Here is a 22,415-nt window from a genome sequence, read left to right on the forward strand (position 1 = left end):
AATATCTTCAGTTTTTTTCCATAAGCCACTTCCTCCAGTCACTGTAGGCTCTTAACGTATTTTGACACTTTTGTGTGATTATTAGTGATCCAGCATATCATTTATCTTGGTTAGTGTTGATCTTATTATGTACATTTGCATAAACAGTAAGAGTCAGTTATTTGTATGGACTGTGAATCATAATAGTAACCCCATGATATAAAAAAAGTCACTTTTACAAGTATAGCATATCTGTTCATGAGAAATATATCAGCATGCATACCATTTACATAATTTCTTAATTTTTTGATGCATACAGTGTTCCATACATAACTCTGTTCAGTATCTCCTTCTCCCTCTATCACTGTACCACTCCCACTCCCTCTCCCACACCTCTTCCCCTGTCCTACTGCCCATCTGCATAAGATCTCCATCCTGCCATCTCATGAATGTCTTCTATGTCACAAGATTAGTTCGATATTGAACAAAGAGCATTTAAAAGAGTGTACAAAATTAAATGCTTGTAATTTGGACTTAACAACACTGTGTAGGGAAGCAAGAAGGCAAATGACGATTAGTGGCAGAACATTAAAATAACATTGAGAATAGCCTTGAATATACTACTTGCATGTTTACCAAAGATAACAATTTCTGCTTCTTTACATATATGATGATGATAGATCATTTATATATAACAAAAACAAGAGCAGACACAAAACCAGTGCCTGTGGTATAGCTGTAGTGCAACCTTGTAGTGGGATAGAATGAAAAACATTTACCAGCAAGACCTCTGGTGCCATAATATTTGAGCTTCTTTAGGAGAGTCCGTATTTACTCGAATCTAAGCCGCACTCGAATCTAAGCCGCACCTGAAAAATGAGACTCGAAATCAAGCAAAAAAAAAATTTCCCGAATCTAAGCCGCACCTGAAGTTTGAGACTAGAAATTCAGGGGGAGAGAAAAGTTTTAGGCTGCATCTCCAAATCGAAACAAAGTTGGTCCATTGTAATATGAGACACAATTTAGGTCGAATGATATAACGACAGTAGTTTGGTTCGAGTCGTAAGCTTAGCAGTTAAGCTTTACCAGGTAGCCATTGCTATGCGTCAGACGCTCCGTCCGTATTTATATGGGTACCCTTCCTTTTTCACGTGCTTCATCCAGTTTGAATTGATTGCTTATTTTTCTTTGATCTGATAAGCGCAGTTCTTTTTGTTATAGGTGTTAACGTCACTCTAAGCTGAAAATGCATTACTGTACTGTGTCATGCATTGTTTGTCGCATTCTGATAGTACGTGTTTACGGCCTGTCGCCGCTCGCGGCATGGCTTGCTTTGTGTGCGCTACCGAAGAATTGTCTCATTAGCGAAACAATGGCAAGAGACTTTTACTTGTTGTTACTTACACTGCTGCTTTCTTTGATGATGATCAACAAGAACCAAATAATAGACTGCGTATTATAGAAGATGTTCTGAACGAGAGTTTAGCGAAAATTTTTTCTCCCTTTGAAAATCTTTGCAGGTGCCTCTTTAGTACATTACATTCTGCACAGAAATTGGAGTCATCTTAGATTTAAAAATCTAGTCAATTGCCATGCTTCATTTCGGACTGTATCACTATTACATATACGAATATAAACATGACATGATATGTATATTCTTCCGCGTTTGCTGTTGTCTCACTCTAGTTTCATAGTTTGAGGCAGACAGGATTTAAATGAGATAGCAGCAAACACGAAGCAATACATGGCAAAATGTTTATATTTGTATTATTCTTATGGTGAAGAGAATACTGCATGTGATTCACAATTCATAAAAGATCCTGTTAGCAACCATCTCTTCTCACAGATAGGAAAAAATTCAGAATGTAGAGTTGGCCATCTTGACAAACATCCCAAACAGTCTTGCCAGTCGGATTTTCGTAGTACATTGAAATGCTGCTACATTCGAAGATGAACAATATGGAATTTGTATTTACTTCGTTGGATAATGTATGAAAATGCAGTGGTCGAAACTCGGGGCGGAGAAAGAAGCTCGTCTTTTACCTTTTTTTTTTTTTTTAATTTATTTACTGACGCAGAGGTTTTGGTGCCAGTATTTATCTTTGTGCCTACAAAGCATGCCTGTGTAGCGCTACATATATTCGACGGCAGAAGTTAGTTGTGGCGGCACCCACCAATATTTTTCACAACTTCCGCTTGCTTTGCACTCGATTCTAAGCCGCAGGCGGTTTTTTGGATGACAAAAACTGGAAAAAAAGTGCGGCTTAGATTTGAGTAAATACAGTACTGTGAAGTGCACAATCACATACTTTTGTCAAGTCACAGAAAATGCAGGCTGATAATATTTGTCATTTTCAGTTCACAAATCATATTATACAGAATTTAAAACAGCATATTCTGTGAATAAACCATTTTGAAATCGAAATTGGTATTGTCTAAGTAGTTAATTCGTAAAAGGAAATATATTATAATTCTTGCACACAGTATTATGAAAAGGAAAATTGCTACTCTCCATATAGCAAAGATACTGAGTCACAGATAGGCACAACAAAAAGACTCTCACAATTAAAGCTTTCGGACAATAAGGCCTTAATCAGCAATAGAAAACAGACACTCATACACAACTCACACACATGACTGCAGTCACAGGCAATTCAAACCACACTGCGAACAGCAGCACCAGTGCATGATGGGAGTGGCAACTGGGTGGGGGTAAGGCTGGGGCAGGGTGGGGGAGGGATGGTATGGTGGGGGTGGTGTACAGTGAAGTTCTGTAGTTTAGATGTTGGTCAGGGAGAGGGGGGGGGGGGGGGGGGGAGTAGTGGAAATGGAGAGAAGTAAAAAAACTGGATGAGATGGTAGAATGATGGCTGTGTAGAGCTGGAATGCGAACAGGGGAGAGGCTGGATGGGAGAGGACAGTGACTAATGGAAGTTGAGGCCAGGAGGGTAACGGGTATGTAGGATGTATTGCAAGGAAAGTTCCCACCTATGCAGTTCAGAAAATCTGGTGTTGATGGGAAGGAACCATATGGGACAGGCTGTGAAAGAGTCATTGAAATGAAGGATATCATGTTTGGCAGTGTGTTCAGCACCTGTTTCTTGGCCACAGTTTGTCGGTGGCCATTCATGTAGATAGACAGCTTGTTGGTTATCATGCCTACATAGAATGCAGCACAGTGGTTGCAGCTTAGCTTGTAGATCACATGACTGGTTGCACAGATAGCCCTGCCTTTGATGGGTTAGGTGATGTTAGTGACTGGACTGGAGTAGGTGGTGGTGGGAGGATGTATGGGACAGATCTTGCATTTAGGTCTGTTACAGGGGTATGAGACATGAGGTAAGGGATTGGGAGCAGGGTTTGTGTAAGGATGGACGAGTATATTTTGTGGGTTCAGTGGATGGGGGAATACCACTGTGGGAGGGGTGGGAAGAGTAGTGGGCAAGACATTTCTCATTTCAGGACATGGCGAGAGGTAATCGAAATCCTGGCAGCGAATGTAATTCAGTTTCTCCAGTCCTGGGGGTACTGAGTTACAAGGGAATGATCCTCTGTGGCTGGATGGTGGGACTTTGGGAGGTTGTGGGAGACTGGAAAGATAAGGCATTGGAGATTTGTTTTTGTACAAGGTTGTACAACCTTGTACAAAAAAAAAAAAAAAAAGAAACCTCCTGTGTCTTATCTTTGTTGGGAGGATAATTATATAATATAATTATCCTCCCAACCTTGTACAAAAATAAAATCTCCCGTACCTTATTGCTCCAGTCTCCCACCACCTCCAAAGTCCCACCTTCCAGCCACAGAGGAGCATTCCCCTCCTAACTCAGTACTCTTCTGGAGTGGAGAAACTGAATTATATTCTTCGCCAGGGTTTTGATTACCTCTCGTAATGCCTTGAAATAAGAAATGTCCTGTCCACCATCCTACCCACAGCTCCCACAGTGGTATTGCGCCGTCCACCGAACCTACACATTATACTCGTCCATCCTTACACAACCCCTGCTCCCAATCCCTTGCCTCATGGCTCATACCCCAGTAATAAACCTAAATGCAAGACCTGTCCCATAAATCCTCCCACCACCACCTACTCCAATCCAGTCACTAACATCACCTATCCCATCAAATGCAGAGCTACCTGTGAAACCAGTCATGTGATGTACAAGCTAAAATACAACCACTGTTCTGCATTCTATGTAGGCATGACAACCAACAAGCTGTCTGTCTACATGGATGGCCACCGACAAACTGTGGCCAAGAAGCAAGTGGACCACCCTGTTGCTGAACAAGCTGCCAAACATGATATCCTTCATTTCAATGACTATTTCACAGCCTGTCCTATATGGATACTTCGCACATCACCAACTTTTCTGAATTGTGCAGGTGGGAACTTTCCCTGCAATACAACTTACGTTCCCATAACCCTCCTGGCCACAAACTTCATTAATCACTGTCCTCACCCATCCATCCTCTTCCCTGTTCCCAATCCAGCACTATAAAGCCATCATTCCATCATCACATCCAGTCTTTTTATTGCTCTCCTTTTCCACTACAGCCCCCCTCCACTCTCCCCTGCCCTCTGTCTAACCTGCAGCACTTCACTGTCTGCCACCCCCACTATACTATCCTTCCCTCTCCTCACCCCAGCCTCCTTCTTATCCCCACCCAGTCGCGACTCCCATCATGCCCTGGTGCTGTTGCTCGCAGTGTGGTTTCAGTTGCCTGAGATTGCAGTCGTGTGTGAGTGCGTGTGTGTATGTGTGTCTGTCATCTGTTGTTGACAAAGACCTTAATGGCCTAAAGCTATAATCGTGAGATTCTTTTTGTTGAGCCTATCTGCGACTCAGCATCTCTGCTGTATGGTGAGTAGCAACTTTTCTTTTCATTATATTTTACATTCCAACCTGGATTTTCCATTGTTGAATTCTTGCATGCACAATCTTTTGCAGTTGGAAGTTGGATCATGTGGTGCTTTTATACTAGAAATTCTGTGGAATGGGTGTATACTAGAAATTCTGTGGAATGGGTGCTGGGGAGGAAAGTAATCAGCCACACATCCTCCAGATTTACATCTGTTGTGTTGGTGTTTCAGGCAGTCACTGTGACTCAAAAGACTGCACTGCATTATGACATGTTTCAGTACCCAAATAATTTTACAAATGTTCCTTCAGTTGATACTTTATTGCAAACATTTCACTACATTACTCCTTTTCTTTATCATTTATCAAAGAATTCAACTGTATGCAAATCTGGTTCAATGTTGGAATAGTCCATTTCTCCTTCTGGAGTAGAATCATTGATTACTTACTCCAGGATACTGTAAACATCGAATTTCATCATCTCAGAATTGTAGCAGCGCTTGAGCTGTGGACCAAAAGAACTAAGGTAGCCACTGAAAGTAACATGAGATTCAACAGAAGACAGCAGATTCAACATATGGTTGTGAACTAAAGATAGTTAGAATCCAATAACAAGATGATAGCAAAATGTTGACGTCTTTCCTTCTTCAGTCTAGATATTTCTGGATAGAGCGCATTAAGCACAATGGCAGCTATGAATTTTTATGCACAACGCAAGCAAATTCAGGTATCACCTACAGCCCTGTGTGCACTCTGGAGCAGGGAAAAAGAGATTATATGGCTCTTGCTGTTTTCAGTGAAGAAATATGTGTTTCCCTTGACCAGAGGTTTTAGGTAACTTTCTACTCAATCTCTCACTATCCTGGTTCTGTTGACATATTTCCCCCTTTTACTGGATTCACGTAACTCCATTTCGGAAGGCCACTGTATCTTCCTCATTTCGTTTACTTTTGATCTTATATGAAATTAGGAGTACATTCAGAGACTCACCGAGAGAGAATATTTTTGTGTGGCAATAAGAGCCTTCAGGGGTAAAGTATGGATATTGTCTTTTAGACATATTGTCCCGAGCAGATGAGAGTTATGGTGGAAGTGATAAGAATACCATAGAAATTATAACTAACTTACCTGAAAGGTTAGTAATAAGAGGCTGAGGATTGCTTGGAAACTAATGGCTTTGTATTTCTATTTTAATATAGGAAAAAAAGTATACAGAACAAAATTATGATCTTCAGACAGACTGTTCACCTTTCAGTATAATCTCCACCCTTTTCATCTGTTTTTATCCTGCTTATAAACAAGGTATTAATGCTGCATCATATATATGTGTGCCAGAACTAGTTTCTTTTAGTAGGCTAAACAGAAGAAGACTGAATGGACCATACTGTCCCAAAGTTGTATTACTTCAGCAGTGCTCTTATATTGCCATACAAAAGCATTGGAGTGTTGCATTACACACAGACATAAAGCTTACTCAGTTTATGTCTGGTGTTACAAAATATCAATGTCTTTATGTATCACACAGTTGACAATGGCATATGATCGGGTGTTTGGTGCCCCATTGTATACTCAACTTTTGTTGGCTGTGACATTCATCCTGTGTTTTCCATACAATGATAAACTCACCTTCTTACTAAGCTGATACATCGTGTAGCATCCTATAAAACTCTTCAACCTTTTGTGAACAGGCATTGAGGTTTTACCTTCACCATTCAGACATTGTCACTGTCTGTTGTTTGGTATTCATGTCAATGTAAGCCATTTTCACAAACATTACAGTGCTGCCAGCTGTTGATGGAATACATTCATCTTTCCAAGGAAAGTAGGTTATTTGCATGTTCCATGCAAATCTTGTATCTTCATCACTCATTTCTGTGCACAATAAAGCTGAGTGCTGGACAGTGTAAGATATTTCTCCTTTTAGTATTATATTCTTCAATGTTATTGTTGTTTTTGAACTGAGGTATACACAAAATTGCATAATTGGGTAAATGTACTTAACACAGTTGTGACATGTGTCCAACAGTTTAAAGAGCTGTATGCAAGAGGTTCTTGATTGGACACCACATATTGTTCTGATTACATACTTCTGTGTAATGAACATTTTTTTTTGCCAATTAAGAGTAGCCCAAAACGTGATGCCACAAGACATTAGTCCCTATACAAGGAAAAAGTAAATCAGCTGAGGTCTACTATTGTCCATAAAGGAAAATAGCAGAGCTTAGAATCATAAGATGATTGTAACACGTTTTCTGCTTTGGGGTCTTATCAACACTCAAGAACTTGGAATTTCTGTTGGATCTAATGATGCTTTCCCTCGTGAAGTATTTTTTGCGGTGTCGTCACATCCTTTGTTATAATCAATGGCACATATTGTGTTTTATTTACATTCAGTGATAGTTGATGACAACAACAATAGCTGCCCCAGTATCAATCCCTGCAGTACAACTTGTGATTATTCCCCACTTTAAGGATTCTTTTTTATTATTTATATTGTCTGATTTCTTAATGTGGCACTCTGCATCTTTTAGTTAAGCAGGATGAAAAACATTTCCCAGCAAGAGCCTTGACATTGTAATATTAGCTTTTCTAGGAGAATACCATAAACTACACAGGTCAAATGCTTTTGATGACGTTGGAATAGAGAAATGAAAGTCAAATTTGTTATATTACTACAATATTTTACATGATGTGAAATAAGAGGCAGTACTTTCTGACTACCTCTCACAGATAGGTGTTTATATAATATGATATATTGCGTGACAAATAAGTGTTTTATCATTAAATAATTTAAAGAGTGAAGGCTTCCTGTCCCCCCCCCCCCCCCCACCCCGCAACACACACACAACCTATATGGTGATCTAAGTCATCATTCTTATGTGCCTTTCAATGACTCAGCACCTCAACTCTGGTCATTTGTTACCTTCATACCTTAAATTATTTACATTCCACCAGGACTTTTCATTACCATCTTTTATTATTAAAAACAAGCTATTGTCCCTGGAAACCTGAAATACTTTATTTCTATATGATTTTTCTGTTGCTTTTATTACTGTGTTCTGTTTTAACAGTTACTCGGCTGTCATTGCTTAAAGAAATACTAATGTAATGTTCGTCTTTGAGTTTGAACGACATTAAAATTTTTACATAGCATATAATTAAGAAATGAAATCTCTCTCTGTGTTATTTAACCAGGTCTAGGAATGGGGTTCAGTTTTTCTGCAGCCGTAGCAGCAGGTGTCCTGGAATATTTTTCGCTAAAACGCTGGCAGCAGGGGTAAATACATTCAAAATATGTCGCTATATTTGATATGTCATTCATGCAAAATGTCTGGAAAAATACACAAATTTCCTTATTTGCAGGCATGCCATTCAACAAGTTATACACAACACTACGTACAACGCAAGTGACATATCTTTGTTGTGGCAGATCCCACAGTACTGCCTAGTTGGCAGTGCTGAAGTCTTTGCAGGTGTTGCAGGTATGAGTACCTTTCACTTACATATTTATATTTGCTTTTTAGTATAAGAGGCATTTAGAAGACAGAAATACTGGTGTGGAGAAAATTGCAGTTAAAATAGTTAGCAGATAAATTTTCGGGAATATTTAAAAACGTTTTGGGTCTGTGTTTGTATTTTTCATCATTTTTCATCAATCTTTAGATTGGTTGGCAGTTTTCTGTGTATGTTACAAATGAACTCTTTCATTTGAGTATACTTTTTACTCTTACATTATTTGTAACTTGTTTTAAAAATACTAATTGGGGTATTCATGTTTTATTTTCTTGTGTTGTTTCTACTAAAAAGTGCTTCTGTTTGTCTAATTAATGAGCAAGATGGCACAGGGATAAGACACTGGACTTGTATATTCAAGATAACTGCTCAAATCTACATTCGGCCATGCTGATTTGAGTTTTCAAACAATGGAAAATCCAGGATGGAATGTAACAATATTATGAGTAGGAGAATTGCCACTCACCATATAATGGAGATGCTGAGTCATAGATAGACACAACAAAAGACTCTCACAATTGTAGCTTTTGGTCGTTAGGCCTTTGTCAACAGTAGACAGATTGTCTATTGTTGACGAAGACCTTAACGGCCTAAAGCTATAACTTTGAGTCTCTTTGTTGTGCCTACCTGTGACTCAGCATCTACACTATATGGTGAGTAGCAACTTTCCTTCTCATAATACTGATTTGGGTTTTCTGTGATTTATATAAATAATACAGGGAGAGTGCTGGGAATGCCAACTTCTTTATCTCAGAGTAACACTTTCACCCTTCATCCTCAATTATTTGTTAGTTGTATTTCAATCTCTGTCTTCCCCTGCAGTTTTTACCCTCTGAAGCTCCTCTAGTACCAGGGAAATTATTTCCTGATGTCTTTGTCCCTTATTCTTGTCAGTGTTTTCCGTTTGTCACTTTCTTCTCCATATTCTACACCTTCCTAATCTTATCAGTCCACCTAATATTCAACATCCTTCTATAGCACCACATCCCAGATGCTTAGATTCCCTTCTTTGCAAGTTTTTCCATAGCCTATGATGCTCCACACATACATACTCAGAAATTTCTTCTTCAGATTAAGGCCAATATTTGATACTAGTAGACTTCTCTTTGCCAGGAGTGCCTTCTTTGCCTGTGTTAGTCTGCATTGTATGTCATCCTTGCTTGCTCCATCATGGGTTATTTTGCTTACAAGACAGCAAAAGTCTTCACCTACTTCGTGATCACCAAGTCTGATGTTATGTTTCTCGGTATTGTCATTTCTGCTACTTCTCATTACATGTGTCTTTTTCTGGTTTAGTTTCAATCCATATTCTTTACTCATTAGACTGTTTATTCCATACAATGTGTCCTTTATTACTTCTTTGCCTTCACTGACAATAGCAATGTCAGTGAATATTATTATCATTATATCCTTTCACCCCGAATTTTAATGCTAATCTCAAATCTTGCTTTTATTTCTTTGATGTATAAATTGAACTATAGGGGTGAAAGACTTTTTATCTGTCATACACCCTTTTTAATCAGAGCACTATGTTCTTGGTCTTGTATTCTTGTTGTTCCCTCTTAGTTCATATATATTATCCATCTTTCCTTCTAGCTTACTCCAGTTTTTCTCAAAATTACATAGAAAATATGTACACATGAGACACAAACAGTATAAGCTATGTCCTCCAAACATTATTAGGATACTTCTGGTGAAAAATATGCATGCACAAGAGTTTTCATAATTATTCAAAATTATAACAAAAAACTTGTTATAACAAGAATAATAGGGATAAAAGTTCAAAACTACCATTTTCTTCAAGTAAAGGTTTGTCTGGAAAGTAATGTCACTAAGTCCATAAAAAGTAATTTACTGGTCAGAGGGATACAATGCATCAATAAATTTTTCCAGTGAGATTTCCAAGCATTATAGGCATCCTGGAAGGCTTGGGTTAAAATGACATTTAGGACACGCATAACAGCAGCTTTTACATTGTCGATAGTCTCAAACTGATGTCAAGGATGTTGCGATTTGAGGAAATGAAAGAAAAAAAGTCTGCCAGAGTGAGATCAGGACTGTGGACAGTGTGGGGCAGCATTGCCATATAGTTTTTGCACCGATAATCCTGTATCTAGAAGGTTGTGTGGCTGGGTGTGAAAGCATTGATAGAGTTTCCAGGAACTGGCCGAGTGTGATCTGATGTGGACATAAGACAGCATCGACAGTCTGTTGGTAGGTATAAACTCGTAGTGAATGATGTCATTACCATGAAAAGATAGTGAGCATTGTATGAAGGCTTTCACGACCGGATGACATATCTTCTGGTAAACCTTGCGGGATGTAAGGTCGTGATCCATGAAACTCTTCAGCTCCTAACGTTACGTCCAGTGCTTCGCTGGACATCTTCAGAGGGGTGTTTCTCCTCCGGTGAGTCTTGCCGACTGACGGGTCGGACGTTCTACGATACATAAGTCGCTCTCAGACGTCCGACCCGTCAGTCGGCAAGACTCACCGGAGGAGAAACACCCCTCTGAAGATGTCCAGCGAAGCACTGGACGAAACGTTAGGAGCTGAAGAGTTTCATGGATCACGACCTTACATCCCGCAAGGTTTACCAGAAGATAGTGAGCATTGTCTTTAATGTGGATCTGCTCATGCATGCCACCTTTGGAAGTGAAGAGTGGGAGGTGTGGCACTCAGAGCTCTGTCTCTTCATCTCAGTGTTACATCTGAAAACCCATGACTTGTCCCCTGTTACAACATTGTCCAAGAAAGTAACATAATTTCTACACAATTCCAGAAGTTCATCACAGACAAGCATTCGCTTGGACTTCCACTCGTCAATCAAAATTTGATTGTTCGCCATTGTTCAGTTGAACAGTGCACCACAGCTGGAACCAGACTATCAGAGGTTCGTGTAGGGACATCTTAATATGGCATTGGCCCAGTAGTAGATGTACTACCTCTACGAAGGTTACTTGCAACAGTGGCTGAAACATGACAACACAGTCACATACCCTGAAAAGTTCTACTGAGGATGACAGTAGCCAAAAAAGTGTATGCTCACACTTGTATAGTTTGTTGTAATATTGTGGATGTTACAATCTGAGGACTCCAGGAGTCACAATAACCTTGTATTTTTAACTGATGTATTAAAAATACAGTGCTTTTCAAAAATGGAATAACATCATCTGTTGACATAACAAATAGCTTGATCTGCACTAACAGCAGAAAGTTGATTAGAGGGAATCTGCAAGAAAAGACCATATTATTTAGTCAATTTACACGTCTTGTAATACAGTAAAATCAATGTACAATATGATAAATGCTTTGCTTTTTAAGTTTAAGGTAGTTGGTAATACTGAAAACAGTTAACTGGAATACCTTGAACCAGTAAAGAGGAAATCAACTGTCTCTGGTGTTATATTATTGAGGTTATAACTGATATAGTGCCGTATGAAAAAGTGTGTGTGTGTGTGTGTGTGTGTGTGTGTGTGTGTGTGTGTGTGTGTGTGTGTGGTGGCATGCCTCCACATTTGTGAAAGAATTCAAGCTTGAAAGCAGATTTACAGTCCGAGGTTCTTGTTTATGGGCTTATTGACTGACTAATGCCTCCATGAAACACAGAATGTTCATCTTCGCTTGGTCCATTGCTTGAAATCAGAGAGATCGGCAATTTGATGTTTTTATGGTAATGAAGACAAATTATGACCAAATGTGAGCTATGTTTTTTCACAGATGAGACAAAGACATAAATCAGCAGTTACATTTTAGATAAATTTGTCTATGGTTCAGCCAAAGTGTGAGTTTAGTGTGTATGAAGTTTTGAAATATTACAGAGCCACATTCCTTTTTCCAGAAAAAGTGAGTTTTCCAGCAGTCTAGACATGTTGCTGGTCATTGTTTTTTCAATTAATTGAAGATGAACATGGGCAGATTGTTCTCATATGGGACAGTTCATATTCCCATTTTAGCGTAGAAGTCTGATATGTCATTAGCGTAGTACCCCTACTTTATTGCGAAGGTTAAGCCATCCTCACGCAGGATTTATGCTGTTTCAAGGTGCTAGCACAGTCTGTCTATCAAAACTAGAGAGAGAGAGAGAGAGAGAGAGAGAGAGAGAGAGAGAGAGAGAGAGAGAGAAGGGCTGGGGGAGGGGGGGGGGGGGGGGGGGTCTAAAGTGCAAGTTCACTATAGATTATAAATGGATCAAGAGAATATATTGTGAAATCCATTGTGCGTGAAGTTTGATGTGTTGATGGTGGTCAGTGAACACTATTTGATTAATTAAGAGTTGTAGAATGTCGGCCTTACATACCCTCTACCACACAAGATGTAAAATCCAGCTTCAAATGATGTTTATAATGAGAGTTAGGAACATGTAGGCTACCCTGAAAGAGATCCCTGTTCTCAACTTGCAGGTGAGTGCATGGCAGAACAAACACCAGCATTCAACTGTGGGATTTTCAAGAATGTCATGTTTATTTAAATGCAGCTTCAGTGAGACAAATGTTTGAGAACATGGACCTTTTGGAGAGTAGATGTCTCTGACAGTAGTAGTTGTCAGTGGCAGAAATTGGGATATATTGGATCTCTTCAGTGGAATGGCACAATTTATGGACTTCGTGACCACATAGATATCAAGCTCTTGTTATTCTTTCTCCATTTCCTGTCTGAGACAGCAAACACTATCATAACTGTGTCAAATTTTTACAGAAGTATTATGTTCAGTTAGTTTCAGAATAGGTGCTGTAGATTATTCTCAGCAACTGAGTACTGAGAGACCCATTGAAGCTACTCTCCTGCTGTGTCCATTTATGCAGTGAGCCAGTTTAGTGGTGGTCATTCCTGTGTAGGTTGCTGTGCAATGAGGACATGTCAGCTGGTAAACAACATGCAGGATTTCGCAAGTTACTCTACCTTTGGTGCAATTACATTTATAGATAAAAGGTTCTCCACTTACATTCAAATAGTATATTGCATTGCAATGCATGGGGCAGTTCAAAATGAATATAGCCATTACAAATGTATCAGTAAGAATTACCAGTAATGTAAAAGAAATATATACTTTTTATGTGCTTTATAGATATTTTATAAGACTCCTGTCAATCATGGACAACTAAGTGATAATCCATTTTACACCATAGATTCAGAAGTGTATGTCAAGTTAGGAATGCAAACGAATTACAGATGCGTTCTTCGAGTTCTAGAATTGTTTTTGGTAAAGGAAGCTCATACAAAGGTTCTTTAACACAACCCCATAAAAAGAAATCCATGGATGTCAGATCTGGAGATCTAGAGGACCAAAATCTGAACACAGCTTCACCATATCCAGTATGACTGACACAATGGTTGGGAAAATGTCAATTTAAAAAATTCCTTACCCAGTGTGGGCATATCACATTTTATTGATAAATAGAGGTACTGCATTCATGCAAAGGTTTCCCTGGACTGTGTCCAAACAAAAGGCAAATCCTTTCAATGTTGTATGGCAAGACACATTTGGGAATAATGTTGGCATTTGGAAGACAGTGACTGTATTGCTGATGTATCGCTCTGTGATACAGAACAATAGCTGTTAGATTTAAACAAGCAGTATGCATTGCATCCTTAGTCTAAGGGTAACGTCTTGATTAGTAATAAAAACGTTCTCAGTCACAGGTTTCAAACTCATTAACACTCAAATTTTGATTAATAATCAGCATTGGCAGCCGAAAACTTCTGGCATAAGAAGTCACCCTCATTTTGCCAACAGTGGAGGAGAGACTGAGGTTCAGGGCACTGTCCTCTCTTGTTGAGGGGAAGGGGGGAGGGGGGAACTGCCCTAAAGGCAGAAGAATCATTAATGGTCAATGGCATGTGGATGCAGAAGGCAATGGAAACCTCTGGATTAAAGACACATAATGTGTTGTGACAAAGCTAGCTGGGATATTTTTACTTCCCCTCTTGTTCTGCCATCTGCCTCCTTAAGATTCTTTTTTTCATGTGTGACTAATTACCATTAACATACATGAGTATAATCTGCATTTTCATAAAAGAGAAAGGGTGGCCCACATTTTTAAAGAATATACCACCAGATCTAATTTCGTGCTTAGTTTTATGTATGCAATTGGTTTTCTAATTTATTTCGACTATTCCTAGTTAGTATCTTTTGTTATAGAGTGAAATCAGTAATTGTTTCGTAACTTAAATTCTATTGTTGACAGATAGATATTCAGCGATCACAGGTTCTGCAGACCAGGTGCTGCTTCCACAAACTGCCTCCATTCCTTCCTGTTTTGGGCCAGGTTCCTCCAGGTGTCTTCATTTCCCAGGACTGCTAGGTCCTTCGCTGTGTCGTCCATCCAGCACTGCCTTGGTCGTCCAGTGGGGCGTTTGGTGTTTGGTTCCCCTGCTAGTGCCATCTTCGCCTGTCTTCCATCTGGCATACAGGCTATATGGCCCACCCATTGGATTCTTTTGCTCTTTATCTTCTGTAGGATAGTTGGTTGTCGCATCAGAAGGCAGATTTCCTCGTTTTTCCTCCTCCTCCATTCTCCGTTATCAGAAACTGGATCCCATATTTTCCTCATTACTCTTCTTTCAAATATTAATAGTTTTTCCCTTTCTCGCTTAGTCATGCTCCATATTTCTGAACCATACATTGCTGCTTCCCTCCCCTCCCCCCCTCCCCCCCTTTGATGTCTGCTTGTGTCTGTGTATGTGCGGATGGATATGTGTGTGTATGCGAGTGTATACCTATCCTTTTTTCCCCCTAAGGTAAGTCTTTCCGCTCCCGGGATTGGAATGACTCCTTACCCTCTCCCTTAAAACCCACATCCTTTCGTCTTGTGTGTGTGTGTGTGTGTGTGTGTGTGTGTGTGTGTGTGTGTATGTATCATTTAAACAAATAATTTGGCCTAATTCTTGTAGTAGAAGAAACTGCTAAAATAACCAATTTTTTGATGTATTCAGTTAATTCAATGAGTTAAGTTTTAATTGTAATTTTTGTAAACATTGAACAATGTGTATTTTCAGTACCTATTATTGTGAGGATACATAAAGGTCCAGTTTTTGGGCCCGAGACGATCAGTCCACGGCCGAGTTTCAGACAAGAAACCTGTGTTGGTTAGAACAACAACAGTGCATCAACTTAACCATGAAATAAGTGTAACAAGAATAGGTCGTGTGTTAAAACAATTTATTTGAAAGACTGTGAACTGTGTGGTTAGGTTGTTACTGCTTGTAGATGTTCAGCAGTAAACTGTTGTAGCAGTATGTGGACATTTGCCAGCAAACTATTAATGAGGCTTATCGAAAGGTAAACAATTGTGCACTGGACATATAACTGTGTATTATTGGAGGGTTGTGAACAGTGAAAGTAAAGAACTGTGAAACGCAACTGTGCACCTGTAGTCAGTGTTGAAATTACAAACCCCATTTTTCAGCCAGTGTAGCAACGTAGTACGTCAACACCGAGGACAATCAACAAAGAAATAAAGCAGGCAAACGTCACAGTGTATCCACAGGACATGTGGCTTGTAATTGAGAAAGTGTCATGATGATCTTTCCATTGGCAAAAGATTCTGGAATAGTCCCCCATTCTGATCTCCGGGAGGGGACTGCCAAGGGTAGGTGACCATGAGAAAAAGATTGAATAACCAATGATAATGTTTTATGACTCGGGACGTGGAATGGCTGAATCTTGAACATGGTAGGGAAGCTAGAAGATCTGAAAAGGGAAATTCAAAGGCTCAATCTAGATATAGAAGCGATGAGTGAAGTGAAATGGAAAGAAGACAAGGATTTCTAGTGAGAGGAACGTAGGATAATATCAACTACAGCAGAAAATTGTATAATGGGAGTAGGATTCATTATGAGTAGGAAGGTAGGGCAGAGAGTGTGTTATTGTGAATAATTCAGTGATATTGTATCGGAATTGACCGCAAACCAACACCAACAACGATAGTTCATAAATACATGCTGACGTCGCAAGCTGAAGATGAAGAGATAGAGAAAGCATACGAGGATATTGAAAGGGTAAACGGTACATAAAAGGATATGAAATTCTAAGGGCAATTGGGAACTGGAATGCAGTTGTAGGAGGAGGAGTGGAAGAAATGGTTACAGTAAAATATGGACTTGGGACAGAGAATGAGAGAGTTCTGTAATAAATTTCAGCTAGTAATAGCAAAGACTCTGTTCAAGAATCACAAGAGGAGGTGATACATGGGAAGATTTCAGTTAGATTGCATCAAGATCAGACAGATTTTGAAATCAGGTACTGGATTGTAAGGCATACCCAGGAGCAGATATTGGCTCAACTCACAATGTAGTAGTGATGAAGAGAAGGCTGAAGTTTAAGAGATTAGTCAGGAAGAATCAATATGCAAAGAAGTGGCGTACAGAAGTACTAAGGAATGATGAGATACGCATGAAGTTTTCTTAGGCTATAGAAACAGCAATAGGGAATAGCTCAGTAGGCAGTACAGTTGAAGAGAAATGGACATCTCTAAATAGGGCAATCACAGAAGTTGGAAAGAAAAACATAGGTACAAGAAAGGTAACAGAAGTAATACTTCAGTTGATAGATGAAGGGAGGAAGCACAAAAATGTTCAGGGAAATTCATGAATACAGAAGTGCAAGTTGCTAAGGAATGAAATATATTGGAAGTGCAGGGAAACCAAGTCAAAATGGCTGCATGAAAAATGTGAAGAAATCAAAAAAGAAATGATTGTCAGAAGGACTGACTCAGCATATAGATAGGTCAAAACAACTTTTGGTGAAATTAAAAGCTAGGGTGCAATGGGAGTTCCTCTATTAAATGCAGAGGAGAGAGTGGATAGGTGGAAAGAGTACATTGAAGGTCCCTATGAAGGGAAAAATGTGTCTCCTGTGATAGAAGAAGAAACAGAAGTCAATTTAAAAGAGATAGGGGATCCAGTATTAGAATCAGAATTTAAGAGAGCTTTGGAGGACTTAAGATTATATAAGGCAGAAGGGATAGACAACATTCCATTATAATTTCTAATATCATTGAGGGAAGTGCCAACAAAATGACTATCCACATTGGTGTGTAGAGCATATGAGCCTGGTGGCATACCATCTGACTTTTGGAAAAATATCATCCACACAGTTCCGAAGTCTGCAGGAGCTGAGAAGTGTGATAATTATTGCACAATCAGCTTAACAGCTCGTGCATCCAAGTTGCTGACAAGAATAATATGCAGTAGAATGGAAAACAAAATTGAGGATGTGTTAGATAACAATCAGTTTGGGTTTAGGAAAGGTAAAGGCAACAGAGAAGCAATTCTGACATTGCAGTTGATAACGGAAGCAAGACTAAAGAAAACTCAAGACATGTTCATAGGATTTGTCGACCTGAAAAAAGCGTTTGACAAGGTAAAATGGTGCAAGATGTTTGAAATTTTGAGAAAAATAGGTCTAAGCTACAGGGAGAGGTGGTTAATATACAATATCTACAAGAGCCAAGATGGATAATAAGAGTGGACGACCAAGAACTAAGAGCTGAGATTAAAAAGTATATCAGTGATGTGATTTGCTGATGACATTGCTGCCCTGAGAGAAAGTGAAGAAGAATTACATGATCTGCTGAATGGAATGAACAATCTAATGAGTACAGAATATGGATTGAGAGTAAATTGAAGAAAAATGAAAGTAATGAGAAGCAGCAGAAATGGTAACAGCAAGAAACTTAACATCAGGATTGGTGGTTATGAAGTAGACGAAGTTGAGAAATTCTACTGCCTAGGCAGCAAAATAACCAATGACGGGTGAAGCAAGGTGGACATCAAAAGCAGACTAGCACAGGCAAAAAGGGCAAGAGGAGTCTTCTGGTATCAAACATAGGCCTTACTTTGCGGAATAAATATCTGAGAATATACGTTTGGAGCACAGCATTGTATGGTAGTTGACTGTAGGAAAACTGAAACAGAGGAGAATCAAAGCATTTGAGATATGGTGCTACAGATGAAATTTGAAAAGTAGGTGGGCTGATCAGGTAAGGAATGAGGAGGTTCTGTGCAGAATCATGGAGGATAGGAGTATGTGGAAAACGGTGAAAAGGAGAAGGGACAGGATGATAGGACATCTGTTAAGGCATTAGGGAATGACTTCCATGATACTAGAGGGAGCTGTGGAGAGCAGACACTATAGAGGATGACAGGGATTGGACTACATCCAGCAAATAATTGAGGACGTAGAATGAGATTTTCACTCTTCAGCAGTGTGTGCGCTGATATGAAACTTCTTGGCAGATTAAAACTGTGGACAGGACCGAGACTCGAACTCAGGACCTTTGTCTTACACAGGCAAGTGCTCTACCATCTGAGCTACCCAACCATGACTCACGACCTGTCCTCACAGCTTCAGTTCTGCCAGTACCTCATCTCCTATCTTTCAATTGAAGATGTAGGTTGCAAGTGGTACTCTGAGATGAAGAGGTTGGCACAGGAGAGGAATTCGGGGGCCGTATCAAACCAGTCAGAAGGCTGATGACCCCTCCTCTCCCCGCCCCCCCCCCCCCCCCCCCCTCCAAAAAAAAACCTTAATATGAAGGAATTCACACTTTTTCACTTACGCTGTACGTGCTTCTGCTTCAACTTCAGAATCACAGCACTTGCACAGTGGTCAAAAGTGTGAATTTTCTTTTAAAATCTCTGCAACTCGTTGATGTACCACTATGCATTAAATAGTTATAGCTGTTTGTAATCACTATACTCATTTTGAATTGCCCTTTGTTTCAAATAAAATATGTTCATTTCACCTGCCTCATAGCCCCATAATATGTAGTTAATGCTTTGCAAGTTTCTCCGTTTTATCATAAAATAAAAGTAACTGATATTATAATGATTCATTAGGTCTCGAGTTCGCCTATTCAGCAGCTCCACGGCCACTGCAAGGTGTTGCCATGGGCTTGTTCTCTGCAACGGAAGGAGTGAATTCTCTCCTGGGAACAGCTCTCATCTCAGCTCTCTCTCCAGTCTGGATCCGCCAGGATGCACAACATTTCCAAGGCCACCTCGATTATTACTTCTTCCTGTTGGCTGGTATCCAGGGTGTGGCATTAACTGCATATGTGGTGTGGCTTATAGTTAGGTCCAGACACAGTTCTGATTCTGGCAGCGGAAGCTCAATTTACAGTCCACCACCTTAAGTGTCGTGAACGGAAGACTTGTTCAGAGTATAGAGTACAGTACACTTGCTGCATTTCTAATGTACTCCTATGGAGTAATAAAAAGTTGAACAATCCTGCTGTGGACCACATTCATGCTGCTTTGAAGCCATTCGTCAGAATATGAAGCTTGTATTGGAGCATTTAATTGCTAAAAAATCAGATAATCTCGCACAAATCTCAAGGAATACATGGGCATAAAGACTGTTAATAGCAATAAACTGTTATCTGCAACATAGTCACATAAAGTCTAAAAACCATATTTTACAATACTTGAGCCACAAAAATAATAAAAAGCTTTTGTCTGGTCTCAGAATGATCTCTCAGTCTGACAGAGAATGACAAACTTTCCTTGAGAAGGGCTATGCAATAAGTTTACCATAAACTTTCGTTTATTAATCAAAATTTCATGTTTTTATGGGCTCTTTGATGGTTAATTTATTGCAATGTATAAATTGTTAAAGAAAAAAATGAAGTGTTTGTATTGAAATGTACCTAAGAAAATTGTTCTTTATGCTTTATGCTGGACAGTTTTATTTCTCCAATAATGAATGTTTTGTTGTAATGCACATTCCTTGTCCCTTAATTATGTATGTTATCTCTCTTTGAAACTTGATCTTAAAAAGAATTTAGAAGCAAGATTTTGCTCCCCTTCTATGATGTAGGCTTCTGCTACTGCTATAGAAATATCTTACCACATTTTCTGTAATAATTTGTTTAATTTTATAGACATTCTTGTATATTTGTGAATAATTAAGACTGATATATGCGTGTCAGTGTTTTAGGACCAATATTTTACTTTGACATACACCTGGTCTTATTTGGTGCTCGTCTAAGATTTTTTTAATGCATTAGAAACAGTTTTGATTGTTGACATCCCAGTTGCTTGAGCCAACAGTAAATTTAAGTCTCGAAATTCCACACCACATTTTTTAATACATGCAGAAAAGTATCCAGTAATGGGCAGACAGAATGTAATTCAAATTGTCAAACCATAAGTGACATTGTGTGTACTACATTCCTCTTCAAACATCAAACGCTCAGAAGTCAACATATATAAATCACAGATATATGCATGATAACATTTGAAAATTGAAATTTATCCAATTAACTGTGTGGAAAAAATTTGGGTGATTTTTGACTGAGTTGAAAGGTCAGTAAGTAAACCAGGTGCCATTTAAGATGTGAATCGTAGAGATTCTTAGAAAAGAGTAGGTAATGAGAAGGAATCCCCACAAAGCAGTAGGTTGCTATAAATTTAGAAGTTCAGAATGTGTTCTACAGATAGATAAGTCACATAAAGCTGCTTAGACTATTTTGTGAGTAGTAATTATTCAGTATCCCAAGTGAAGTCTTGCAGATGTAACAAGTATTTGATTGGCAATTTGATCTTATTGCAGAGTAATATTGCGTTTAAATTTATTTGGCTAAATATGATGAAACACTGAAATTTAATTATGTAACTTAGTGCAAACAATAGGAGAGATGATAACAGCTTTCAGCGAATGAAGCACACTATTTCTAGCATGTGTAGATTAAGTTGTAAGTCTTACTTAACAGCTCCTGGTTGTGCAATCTAAAACTAAGTTATTCTTATTAACTGATTTGCCCTAAAATCAAATAATTATCTAATTTATCTTGGTATATGTGGTGCACTGCTGTTGAATAAAGTTTAGGTTCTCACATTTTTATGAACTTTTGCTGTTGTAATAACTTGTGAAATGCATTATTCATAAGACTTTCTGCCTTGACTGCTCATTTCTTATATCCTGTGACTTTGGCTGTTTGCTGTTCAGATGGGTGTATGGGGAAATAATATCCTGTTTTAGTGCATTCGGTTATTGCAAAAAAATAGTAGTAAAAGAAAATGAAGTGTTAACAAACCAAGGAAAGTTTATTTTTCCTATAAAAAGTGGTAGTTGAGCATTTATTAGGTAAAGAAAGAACAAATGCTGAAACCTTAATACTCAATCAATTACTCCTGTTGTGCTGTCAATCCTTGTTTGTTACTGCATGTTGACCCTTGATCTGACGTGAGCGGATATTATACATTGTGAGACTCATTTATCCCCTTTAAACGGAGGAAAATGTTTCTCATGACTACTGTTACTTTTGCTATGTGTTAAGAGACAAATCTTAGCCATTGTTATTTTGTTAAATATAATACCTTGTTTCACAGTTGGTATTGATATTTAAAGTATGTGTCTTTATAGGAATTACAAAATGTTTTCACAGGCTTTATTATTTCCTTTGAATCTTTCTTTTATTGTTGGTGATGTGGAATTTTAACCTGAGAGACCTAATGGTTAATCCATACATCAATTATTGCTTAAATTTTCTTGAAGCTTATGGACTGAACTTTTATGCAACTCATCTTGAGCTTCTGTTAAAATAGAGCTAGTGTAGAGTAGCTCATGACTGTGATAAAACTAGTCGTTATTGTGCCATGGTAAAATAAGGCTTCTATACTGTACAATGAAATGAGTTCTTTTTGTGATTGAACTTACTGAATATTGTATGTTTTATAATGAGAAACCTCCACTGTTCTGTATTGAAAAGCACCTTTGTAACTTTTTTTACTTTATTTTCATTATCATGTAAGTTACATAAAACAGATATTGTTTTTCTGCCTGTATTGACAGTGGCATCAAATAAATTTTGAGAAAGCTCCTTGCTTGTTAAAATTTGTGTAATTTCATTGAATGTTATGCCTGTCTTTTTAACATTATGATTGAATATTTAAATAATGATACACAAGTAATACCCAGTACTTAAATAATGGAAACTCCTGGTTGGAATGTCAACAATATAGGGAAGTATATAGATTGATAGTCAGCCTAAAGATGACACATTCATTTGCAGAAACGCACAACGAAAAGATTGTTACATATTTAGCTTTTGGTCAACGCGT

The 22,415-nt window shown here is 38.6% G+C and overlaps 1 protein-coding gene across 1 annotated transcript in view; it reads left to right on the forward strand.

The window, feature by feature from the left end:
* Nucleotides 1–22,180, forward strand: part of LOC126418807 (solute carrier family 15 member 4-like) — a 65,370-nt gene extending 43,190 nt beyond the window's left edge. Inside the window, exons 6-8 of the mRNA XM_050085744.1 lie at nucleotides 8,031–8,112; nucleotides 8,199–8,317; nucleotides 19,191–22,180. Coding sequence (XP_049941701.1) covers nucleotides 8,031–8,112; nucleotides 8,199–8,317; nucleotides 19,191–19,486 — 497 coding nt within the window. The 3' untranslated portion in view covers nucleotides 19,487–22,180. The remainder of the gene's footprint in view (nucleotides 1–8,030; nucleotides 8,113–8,198; nucleotides 8,318–19,190) is intronic.
* Nucleotides 22,181–22,415: the final 235 nt, after the last annotated feature.

The sequence above is a fragment of the Schistocerca serialis genome, chromosome 9, assembly GCF_023864345.2.
Source record: "Schistocerca serialis cubense isolate TAMUIC-IGC-003099 chromosome 9, iqSchSeri2.2, whole genome shotgun sequence".
Classification (NCBI taxonomy): Eukaryota; Metazoa; Arthropoda; class Insecta; order Orthoptera; family Acrididae; genus Schistocerca; species Schistocerca serialis.